At 37.0% G+C, this 11008-nt stretch overlaps 2 protein-coding genes across 8 annotated transcripts; both read left to right on the plus strand.

Moving 5' to 3' along the window:
* The first annotated feature begins 930 nt into the window (after positions 1-930).
* On the plus strand, positions 931-3970 carry LOC113322732 (protein WHAT'S THIS FACTOR 1 homolog). Of its 7 annotated transcripts, XM_026570876.1 has the most exons (6): positions 931-1091; positions 1546-2868; positions 2991-3046; positions 3246-3312; positions 3558-3638; positions 3913-3958. In XM_026570876.1, exons 2-3 carry the CDS (start codon positions 1626-1628, stop codon positions 2996-2998), a joined length of 1251 nt encoding a protein of 416 aa, XP_026426661.1. In that variant the 5' UTR covers positions 931-1091; positions 1546-1625; the 3' UTR covers positions 2999-3046; positions 3246-3312; positions 3558-3638; positions 3913-3958. The 7 variants fall into 7 exon arrangements, with proteins under 7 accessions (XP_026426661.1, XP_026426662.1, XP_026426656.1 ...); XM_026570877.1 differs by lacking the exon at positions 3246-3312 and having other exon boundaries at positions 3913-3970; XM_026570871.1 differs by having other exon boundaries at positions 932-1091; positions 1546-3046.
* LOC113322733 lies at positions 3518-5557 on the plus strand. Its single transcript, XM_026570878.1, has 5 exons — positions 3518-3638; positions 3913-4166; positions 4282-4493; positions 4654-4918; positions 5030-5557. Exons 1-5 carry the CDS (start codon positions 3551-3553, stop codon positions 5327-5329), a joined length of 1119 nt encoding a protein of 372 aa, XP_026426663.1. The 5' UTR covers positions 3518-3550; the 3' UTR covers positions 5330-5557.
* Positions 5558-11008: the final 5451 nt, after the last annotated feature.

An 11008-nucleotide genomic window follows, 5' to 3' on the forward strand; every position in this document is an offset into this window, starting at 1 on the left:
AGTTATCCAAATATGGTATTGGATTCGATGGTGCGTGTTCGGATCAGACTTCTATGTGATGGGTACCTGAAGAAAATGGTATTTTGCATCCACAAATTCAGAGATTTGGATGGAGTTTGTAAATGAGTGTCATATTAATGCAAATAGGTGATGCGATGACTTATTTGTATAATACGCTTGAACATATTCGCAGAAACATGAAGGAATTTATGGGGCCTTGAAAATTACAAATAGAACAATAAAGAAAATCTTCTGGAAAAGCATCGACCGTCGTTCGAAACTTGATCGCCAATTATGCATAGTAAAGTCATTGTTAAAAAAGCAAAACGCCTTCTTTCTTACAATTCTTTGTCATTGTTATAGTTGGCTTATTTTTGGAAACCGACTTACATTATTTCGAGGAACCAAATGGAAATACTTAGGGGTTTGAAATGAACTTAAAAGGGTGATTCAAGATGAAAACCGACCACATCGTAGCCGCACGTTGAAAAAGCATTTTGGGCGTTGAAAAATTTGTTCTCCAAGCCAATAATTCTAAGATATTTATTTGTTTTTAAGATCATGAGTGTATTGATTTTTCAATATATTTTAAAACGAAGATCCAATATATTTTAAGCAAGAACATACCCGTGCGTAGTATAGGTGATAAACTAGTAAATATAATTTATTAATTAATTTTTTTTGGGTTGGGTGGGTTATTTGGATTAGAGATATTCTTGCGCATGTTTGCCAAATTTAATTCGGATTTACGAAGTTTGTGACCAGGCTCGCGGAAATCTTTTTGAAATAATTGCTCATGCCCGCCCGATATTCGGATTTGGCATGAGTTGGGTGGGTTGACCCAATCCAAGTCCCACCCCTGCAACATTCTACCATAGGGCACTAACATAGGACGTTGTGAGCGTATGCGTTCACTGGGCACCAAAGTTTCTCCCATTTGGTTCACTTTTAAGCCGGAGAAATGTTAAAATGTGGCAGGGCGAATATTGCTTATTGTTTGTACCAGCTCGTCGTCTCTCTCTCTTCCGCTCTTTGTTCATCTCATTTTTCCTCACATTCTCACTCTCCACGCTACAGAACCAGCAGTCACGGTACTTTCACTCACCTTTTTCTATTCTTAGGTCTTGTTTCTTATCTACGATTAAAATCTTTTAGGGTTTAAGAGTTTGGTTTTGATATTAACACATTTTAAGATCAGTATGGTTATTTCTTTTTGTTCTTGAATCTCATGGGTTTTAAAATCATATAAGAGATGATCTTTGCTTTTCATAACTGAATGGTCTTATTGCGAATTTGCTTTCGAATAAGTTGGATTTGAAGATAATGCATTCTGATATCACTTTAAGAAATTTCGTTTACGAGTATGAACTTTAAGGCTTTTAGTGATGAATGCTAACACATTTCAAACTGCTCAAGCCTAAAATTTGTTCGATTCTTGGAAGGAGCTCTTGCAATTTGACACAAACATGTACCTTGAATGCTGACATAATCATCTTCTCTTGTTTGTTTATATTGATTTCACATTGGTTGTGTATGACCTTACAGGTGTTTGACATATTGCCTCCCTTATTGGTGTTTAACATATTTCCTGCAAAAAGCTTAGAGTCTATGATCTGTTTGTGATAATGCTTTCAACCTTAAAAGCTAGTTTGCTTTCGAAAAATAGCTCAAGCGTCGGATCTACCGATTCGAGTTCAGTTCTGCGTACATTCTTGCCTTCGTGTTCTGGTAGTAACCACTGGTGTCGATTCGCTTCTATTTCAAGCCTTAAAGTCCCCTGGCGTAAAGACAGACAACTTGATGAGGCAATCGAACAAGATAAAGCATGGCGTCTATGCAACAAAGTAGTTAAAGAAGTTTTGAACGAACCTGGACAGGTAATTCCTCTGCGTTACCTTGAGAAAAGAAGAGAAAGATTACGCATTGCAGTGAAAATTGAGACATTCCTTGATCAAAATCCTGGACTTTTTGATGTCTACCTCGACAAAATTAAGCCTAAAACTCAACCAGTTCCATTCCTTCGTGTCAGTGGTCGCCTTCAAAGTTTTCTCGATGAAGAGAAACAGATCAGAGATGATAACGAACAATTGGTGGTGGCGAAGCTTTGCAAATTGCTCATGATGTCTAAAAACAAAGTTGCTAGTGCTGAGAAATTAGGAGATGTCAAGCGAGAATTTGGGTTTCCGAATGATTTTATGTGCAATTTAATTCCCAAGTACCCAAATCTTTTCCGGTTAGTTGGCAGTCCTGATGAAGGTAAATCATATTTAGAATTGATTTCTTGGAATCCAGAATTTGCTAAATCTGTTATAGAACAAAGAGCAGAAGAAGAATCTAAGTTAACAGGTATCGGTATTAGGCCTTCATTCAATGTGAAACTTCCCAAGGGGGTTTTACTAAAGAAAGAAACGAGGGAATGGGTCAGGGATTGGATGGAGCTTCCGTACATATCTCCCTACGAAGATGCTTCTCAGCTGGACCAAGCTTCACCCGAAATGGAGAAAAGAACAGTGGGAGTTTTCCATGAATTGCTTTCTCTATCACTTTTAAAAAGAATGCCAGTGCCGATTTTAGGGAAATTTAAGGAGGAATACAGGTTTTCAAATGCATTTCCTAATGTTTTCACTAGACATTCTGGCATTTTCTACACGTCTCTAAAAGGTGGGATAAAAACTGCCGTACTTCGAGAAGCTTACGAAAATGACCAATTGATCGATCGAGATCCTTTACTAGCGATAAAAGACAAGTTCATCGAGTTGTTAAAAGAAGGGCATAGAGAAAGAGAGAGACTATTGAGATTGAAGAGAGAAGCAACTCAAAATGACAAACAAGTAGCCGTTGATGGTGTTCATTTGGACTCTGAACAAGGTTCCGAATCTTGTGATGAATCAATATGAATCTCAATCTGCTGATTTTCTTAGTTCCTAAATGCTTTCCTTTTAGTAATTGAAAGAGAACTTATTTATATTGTTCACAAACGTATTCTAAAGGTGGATGAGCTAACCTGCAACAAACAAAACCACCTGCTCCACTACTAAATTATAAGGTAAAATTGTTGGAACTGCAATTTACTGTTTCATTAATTATACTCCAACTAACGTGGGATTTCTTTTGAGTGCCTTATTGACTTTAGAGTTTCTTTTTCTTTACGGGAAGTGAGAAATTTATTTAATTTAATTTTGTTAGTAATAAACTTCTATTCCTGGCAATGTTTCTATACCTTATTTGTCCCCATGTGGTTACAGATTGTTGACTACTTAGGTGGACCATCTGGGCAGTTGAACCTGAATACTACTCTCTTGGCGCCATTCAGTATGAACCAACTATTTTGTACATAATAGTATTATCTTGAAATTCTGGTTAGACCTTAGAAATAAATAAATGCAGTTCTCACAATAGTGTTTGTCTTTAGGACTTGCTCCAAGTGCTTTTATCTCTCTTTTTCTCTCTTTTAAGTATCTCAAACCTACCGAGATAGTTAAAGCGGCCATTACAACATTAATTCTCTTTCAGAAATCTTGTATAAGAGAGGTGAAGTGTTGTTTCACAAATGGCAGGAGCAAGCAGGAAAATATCTGCTGCAGCAGCAAGGTCTCATACCAGAAAATCAAAGCAGAACTCGTTCGAAGTTTCATCAGGTGAACTTTTGTTTTCTTGTATCAATGGTTGTTTATTTAAAGATTCTGAACTTTTAATTTCTTAATTTATGTCCTTCCTCAATTTTTCTTGTTAGAATCCAGTTAGCTGTTTTTGTATGGATTTTGAGTTCATTGTAAAAAGGCTTTCTAATTTGTGAAAATTAAGATAATAGGAACTGAGCCAATTGGGAGTTTAACTGCATGTTTGCTCATGATTTAAGCGACTGTTATGTACTAAAATGGATGTTTTTTCTTGGAATTCGGTATCATTCAGGTATGTTTCGGACGATATCATTAGTTTTATTGATGGGATTTATGGCATGGACTTATCAAACCGTTCAACCTCCACCACCCAAGATTTGCGGTTCTCCAGATGGCCCATCTGTTACAGCATCAAGAATAATGCTCAGTGATGGAAGATTTTTAGCTTACAAAGAACATGGGGTATCAAAAGATCAAGCAAAATATAAGATTATCTACATTCATGGGTTTGATTCCTGCAGACTTGATTCCATGCCCTTATCTCAGGTACTACTCTCTTCTCTTACAGGTACTTCAGTTCGTCTTTTATTGAGTTTTCCACTTCTCCGTCTCTTAGTTTTAAGATTCTGGTTTATGGTTAATTTAATGGTGGCTTTTACAGGAGTTGGCTAAAGAACTAGGCATCTACATGGTGTCTTTTGATAGAGCTGGGTATGGTGAGAGTGATCCAAATCCAAAACGAACTGAGAAAAGCACAGCTTTGGATATTGAACAGCTTGCTGATCAGCTGGGTCTGGGGTCCAAGTTTTACGTAATTGGATTCTCTATGGGAGGTCAGGCAACTTGGGGTTGCCTCAAGTACATTCCTCATCGGTATGATCTCTCTAAGTTGTAGTTTTAAGGTTGATGAACATAATACATACTAGTATTTCTTTATATTACTGTTTTGGACCTGAATTGTATTATCTGCACAGTTTATTTTCTTGGTCTAGTTTGAAATCAATCTCAATTTACAATATTGGTTTTCTAACAGATTATCAGGAGCAGCGCTACTTGCACCGGTTGTCAATTACTGGTGGCCAGCCTTTCCAGCCAATGTATCAAAAGAAGCCTACAATGAACAACTTGTGCAGGACCAATGGGCACTTCGGGTAGCTCATTACGCCCCATTACTCACTTACTGGTGGAACACTCAAAAACGGTTTCCTCCTTCTAGTGCAGTTGCTCACAATCCTGCTATTTTTTCACGCCAAGATAAAGAACTCTTCCCCAAGTTAGCCGAGTGGGTAAAACATGCGGTACTTTGCTTATTCCCTGAAACCTCCTAACTTGTCTGGCATGCCGATTTTTTTTTTTTATTATAAATTTATCAGTGCCCACAATTGTTTAATTTCCTGGTATTTCATTAGGCACAAATAAGGCAGCAAGGTGATTTTGAGTCTCTCCATCGCGATTTGATTGTTGGTTTTGGAAATTGGGAGTTTGATCCGATGAGTGATATTGAGAACCCTTTTCAGAACAACGAAGGTAGTGTTCATGTCTGGCAAGGAGATGAAGATTTGCTCGTGCCTGCTTCCCTTCAACGATACGTTGCAGGAAAGCTTCCATGGGTTCACTACCACGAGCTTACGGGTGCAGGGCATATGTTCCCTTTTGGTGATGGTATAAGTGATGCTATCTTAAAGGCACTCTTGCTTGGAGAGAAGTAGAGATAACAGCTAGTTGAAATGATACTTATTATTCTAGCTCAATGTAATACTCTTTCGTCTTTGGACGAGATTTTGGTGTCTTAGTTTTTTCATGTTGCTGTCTTAGTTTTTGCCGAATATCTGTACCACTGACTTTGATTTATGAGTTTTATTGTGGTGCTATATGTAGAGTGAATCTAATATGCTAATAAGGTAAGCAGGTAATGAGCTACACAGCTTTTCATCATTCAAACAATCGTTTTCAATGAATTTCAACTTAAACTTCCAACTGTCTACTTCTTGGACTTCCATATTCAAAGGATAAGTGCAAGTGGGTTTATATGAGTTGAAAAGGGGAAGATCTTCTAGAAGTTGAAAGATAACAAGTAACCACCCACTACATAACCATGACAAATCCTTCATCCCCCACCCCTCTCTTCAATTATAAGCCTAATAACTTGCCTTTCCAGCCAAAATAACAAAAATACTGCTGCTTAATTGAACATTTTAAGCTTCCCTTTCCAGCCAAAAAAACGAAAAAACTGCTGTTTAATTGAACGTTTTGTACCACGTACCCTTCCTTGACTCACTCACTAATTCACTGATCCTTCAAAACTGACATCTTGTAATTGTTTTTTCTTCTTAACCCTGGCAAAGTTGGTGACTGACATCTTGTAATCATCATCAGCGACATAATCAGTTTTCGGTCCTCTAATATCTGTTGATTTAAAAATATTTTGGTCAATCTTTGGTTACTTAAGGTCTAGGGGCTATCTTTGAATTGCACTCGTTGTACATTTGTAGTTTTGTATGTACAACTAATATCTTCAAAGAACTGCAGCGGCGTGCATCCGCATAGTTCTCACGTTTGTGATGCCAATGACGGGTCAAATAAAAATGATGGGTTCTCCGTTCTCCCCTACTACCGCCATTGCAGCCTCTCTACCCTCTACACATATTTGTGAGTAGGATTTTACAAATTTCTATAGTACGGTGATGAAGTTTTTGGATGATGATATCAAGAATTTAAGTAGAGAACTCGTTAGCGCCAAATTCTATGTCAATAACCTCCGGAAATGCTAGTTGCCTCCCTATTCTCCACCTTCCTATAATCTAAGCCCCACATCCATATCAAGATTCGCATTCACATTCAGGTAGGGTTCACCATTTCCTTAACGTGAGGTTTAGATTGTAGGGAGGAAAATAGGGAGATGGAAATTAGGGAGCCAAATAACGCTGCCCGATAATCTGAGTTCAAAACGCCAAAAAAATGAATTATCAATAAAAAAGATTGTCACGGGTTTTCTAATAGTGGCGGCGGTCTCCAAGTCCAAGTCAGTGCGCTTTTAGAAACTACGGAAAATCTTCGGCATTCCACGGTCAAAAAACGGTCATCATATGCACTTTTTTCTTCTTTCTTTTTGTGGGGTAGAAAAAGTGAGTATATTTGGTGTGGTGGTTAATAGTGGCGTAAACGCAACAAATCTTTGTGATACTTTATTTCTTTCTTCTGCCTTGGCATTTTCTTCCTAAATCTTTTCTTTTCTTTTTCTTTTTTTGAAACGGGCCTGGCTTACGACGACCTGTCTGGGCTCAACACCTAACTAATTTTTCTTAGACTCTATGGGGATTCGACTCCGGATCTCCTCCCTGGTGGAGGAATAGGAATCCACTGTACTCCAGCGTGGTTCCTTTCTTCCTAGAATCAGTTGATAAACTTTGGTTATCTTTGATTTTTTGGGCACGCACCTGGATAAATGAGACCTTGGTTACCAGTTTGTTTGGAAGCATCGATGTCGTAAAAGCATCTGAAGGAATGAGGCGTTGATTACCATCAATACAACATATATATAGAGGAAGGATCCATGAACACTCTTATATTTACACTATCATACATGACTCCGCAAAATCCAAACGACAATGAATTTAAATCTAATATATTGATGATACGTTAGGCTTATTAATGGATATCCACTATCCGCTATCCGGTTCCATTAGCCTTATATCCGTTATCCGGTAACGTGTGTACTGCACGTTTAAATTTCTATACCTAGGTATACATCATTCGAAAGAATCACTCATTCTTCAGTTCAGTCGTGCAAAAGAGAGAAAAAGAGAGAAGAAAAACTCACCTCCTCGTCTCCTGCCTTTCAATTCGTGCAAAATCATCTTCTTCTCTATACAAATCATGTGTGGTTACTGATTAGAAAACTAGGGTTTTCTTCTTCTATTTTTTTTTAGTTTAATTTCAATCTTAAAAACTCAATTTTCAATTTAGGGTTTCTGAAATTAGGGCATCTCAGTTACAGATTTGTGAAATTAATCATGTCCTAAAGCGAAAGAGCATCAAACCATGTTGGTTCCTCAAACAATCTCTCACTTTCAGTTGCATCACAATTACCAGAAGTTCAAGGTTCAGGAATTAATTCAACACCTGCAGTTGTTACACCTGCGATTCGTCCCAAAGAAGAAGCAAAAATATAAGTAGATGAAGATCCAATTATAGCTGAAGAAAATAAAAAACTACGTACAGTAAGGTCTGATGTATGGATTGATTTTGAAAGGTCAGTTGGAAAGAAGAAAGTAAAAGGGAAGGAGGTTGGGATACTTATAGCTCAATGCAAACATTGTAAGAGGAGATTTGATGCACCAAGTAACCAAGGAACCAGCTGCTTGCATCACCATGTTGTTACCTGCAAAGAAAAGCCTGAGAATAAGCATGGACAAAAAAAGATTACTATAATTAAAACAAGTAATGCACAAACTAAGTTAGCTAATTGGAAGTATGATGCTGAATCTACTAGGATATTTTTTTCCAAGATGATTGCTAAGGATGGTTATCTAATCACTATAGTTGAGCAACCATATTTTAGAGAGTTTGTTAAGTCTCAGAATACTGTTGTTAAGCTTTACACTAGGAATACAGTTAGGGATGATATCATGAAACTTACAGCTGAGTTCAAAGTGCAATTACAAGAATAATTTGACACAATTACATCTAAATGTAGTTTAACAACAGATATGTGGACATGTAAGCATACAAAAGATGGTTATTGTTGTATGACAATGCATTACATAGATGATGAGTGCAAATTGATTAAGAAAGAACTAGCATACATTTTAGTACCATCACCACATACTGGAGAAGTTCTAGCATCTGTAGTGAAATCAATAGCTCCAGATTGGAACATAGATAATAAATTTTTTGCTGTAGCTGCTGACAATGCTAGATCCAATGATGTTATGATAGAAAATCTGAAGTCATGGCTTGATAGCAAAGATTGTCTAGTTCTTAATGGGGATTTTTTCCAAATGGGGTGTAGTAATCATGTATTGCACTTGTTTGTGTTGTATGGAATGAAAGTAGCTGCTCCATTTATAGAGGCAATTAGAGGTGTGTGAAATATGTCAAGTCCAGTCAGGCTAGAAAAGAGAGATTTGAATGTGCTACTGCCCAAGTTAAGCTTCCTGTTTCAAGGTCTGTTGGTTTAGATGTGGATACCAGGTGGAACTCCACCTTTAAGATGCTTAAAGATGCAATTTTTGGAGACAAGCTTTTGTTAGGATAGCTTATTTGGATAATGACTTCAACATACTACCAACTTCTCAGCAGTGGCAACAAGGAGTACATATATGTGAATGTTTGGAATTATTTGATGTGATTTTAACCAAATTTGCTGGGATTAAGTATCCCACAAAAAATTTGTATTACAATGGGGTGAAAGAAGTTAATAAATGCATTAAGGCCTGGGAATTAAGTGAGCATGAGTATATCAGAGACATGGGAGAATATGAGGTCAAAATTTGAGCTACTGGAAAGAAAGTAACACTTTGATGGGCATTGGAGTTGTTTTAGATCCTAGGTATAAGGCTAGATGGGTGGAGTTTTTTTTTGAAGAGAGTACATGGTGTGTAAAACTATCAAAGTCACTATAACAAATTTCAGATTTCACTCAATGCTCTTTACCGTGCTTATGAAACCAACACTACAGCTCCAGATTATTTTGATAGTGGAATGAATTCAGCTGGAATTGAGATCTCTACAACTACAACAACATCAAATGAATTTGGTTATGATGATTTTATAATAGAAAACAATGTGTTTGAGGTTCAGAAGTCAGAGTTAGAGACATACTTAGCAGAACCAGTTCTTCCTAAAGGCACATCCACTGAAGAAATGAGGTTTGATATCTTAAGTTGGTGGAAGAATCATGCTCCTAAGTACCCAACTCTCTCAAGGATTGCAAGAGATGTATTGGATGTTCCAATGATAAGTGTATCATCAGAATCAATGTTTAGTGTTGGTGGTAGGGTTCTCACATCTCATTGGAGTTCATTAGCTCCAGAAATTGTTCAAGCATTGGTTTGCTTGGGTGATTGGATGCCAGATCTCAGTCTCAGTGACAGTGATAGTTGTATTACTGGTAACTTTCCTTTCATCTTAATCTTTCATTTACTTTTATATTTATTGCACTTCCATTGCCAGCTTAACTAACACTTTTGATTTTCCTTTGAAAATGCAGAAGTTTAGGACTAAGGAGTAAGAAGTAAGGATTCGGGGAGGACTAAAGTGGAATGCATTTGCAGTTGGCAGTTGCACTACAGGCTGAAACACATGGATATGGAGTTTCTTTGTCTTTTATTTTGCAAGAACATGGTTTTTTCTTTTTCTAGAACATATGAACATGTAATTTGGTCCATTTGGAACATTTTTATCTTTTTATTTTGTGTGGCATGGATTTAGAATTGAGTTTCTTGAATTTACAACTTGTTTTGTGTGGCACTTGTTCTGTGTGTTCAGTGACATAAGAGATTCTATCGGAAAAATATCCGATATCCGATAAGTCAACGTAACGGAATCAAAATTGAATTTCAGATTTCCGTCGGAATTTAACGAGTATCGGATATCCGTTAATTTTAAATGTAACGGTAGCGGCTGAGCCACTATCCGTTTCGTTAAGTGCCATTGACAACCCTATATGTTCCCCTTATAAGACTCAACGTTTCTACCAAAAATGAGCACGATTCGAGATACCAAACCTCATCATCTACCGATCTTAATTTCAACCGTTAATATTAAAGGTTGATGTTCAAAAGGGTAGATAGTGGTGTTATACGTCTCGAATTGTGCTTATTTTTAGTAGGAATGTAGAGTCCTATAAAAATAACCAAGTGGGATTATCCCAGTTGGCCAGGAGTCTGACTCTCAAATAGGAGGTCAGTAGTTCGAGACTCCGCTCAAACGTAATTATACTAACTTTAACATCATAAAGAAAAAATAAATCACCACAGCGTTAAGAAAAAATAAATCACCACAGAGTCAACTCAGTAAACTTATTTTTTCTCTTCTCATTCATTTTTGTTAATGTTCTTGTGATTTCTTTGTTTTTCTTCTTCATGTTCGTCTATTTCATCCCTATCAATCCTGTTACTTGTTGATTTATGTTACAATCTTTCGGTTAATCTACTTCGAAAGTTTTTGCTTACTTTCTAAGGTTTTTCTTCGTTTTTTAACATATGTCTAACTAATCTCTTTGTTTCCCCTATTTTGTGTTTGCAGATTGGTTATCTATAATGGCTTTTGCCTCGGTTTATACTGTGATCATAGCTTTTCTGATTTCGTCTTCAAGCTTTTGCTTAATGGTTTGGTTCATGTTGGTATCAATGGTTTCATAGGCATGGTGTTGCAAGTTTCTCAAC

Source organism: Papaver somniferum, chromosome 11 (assembly GCF_003573695.1).
Source record: "Papaver somniferum cultivar HN1 chromosome 11, ASM357369v1, whole genome shotgun sequence".
In the NCBI taxonomy this organism is placed as follows: domain Eukaryota; kingdom Viridiplantae; phylum Streptophyta; class Magnoliopsida; order Ranunculales; family Papaveraceae; genus Papaver; species Papaver somniferum.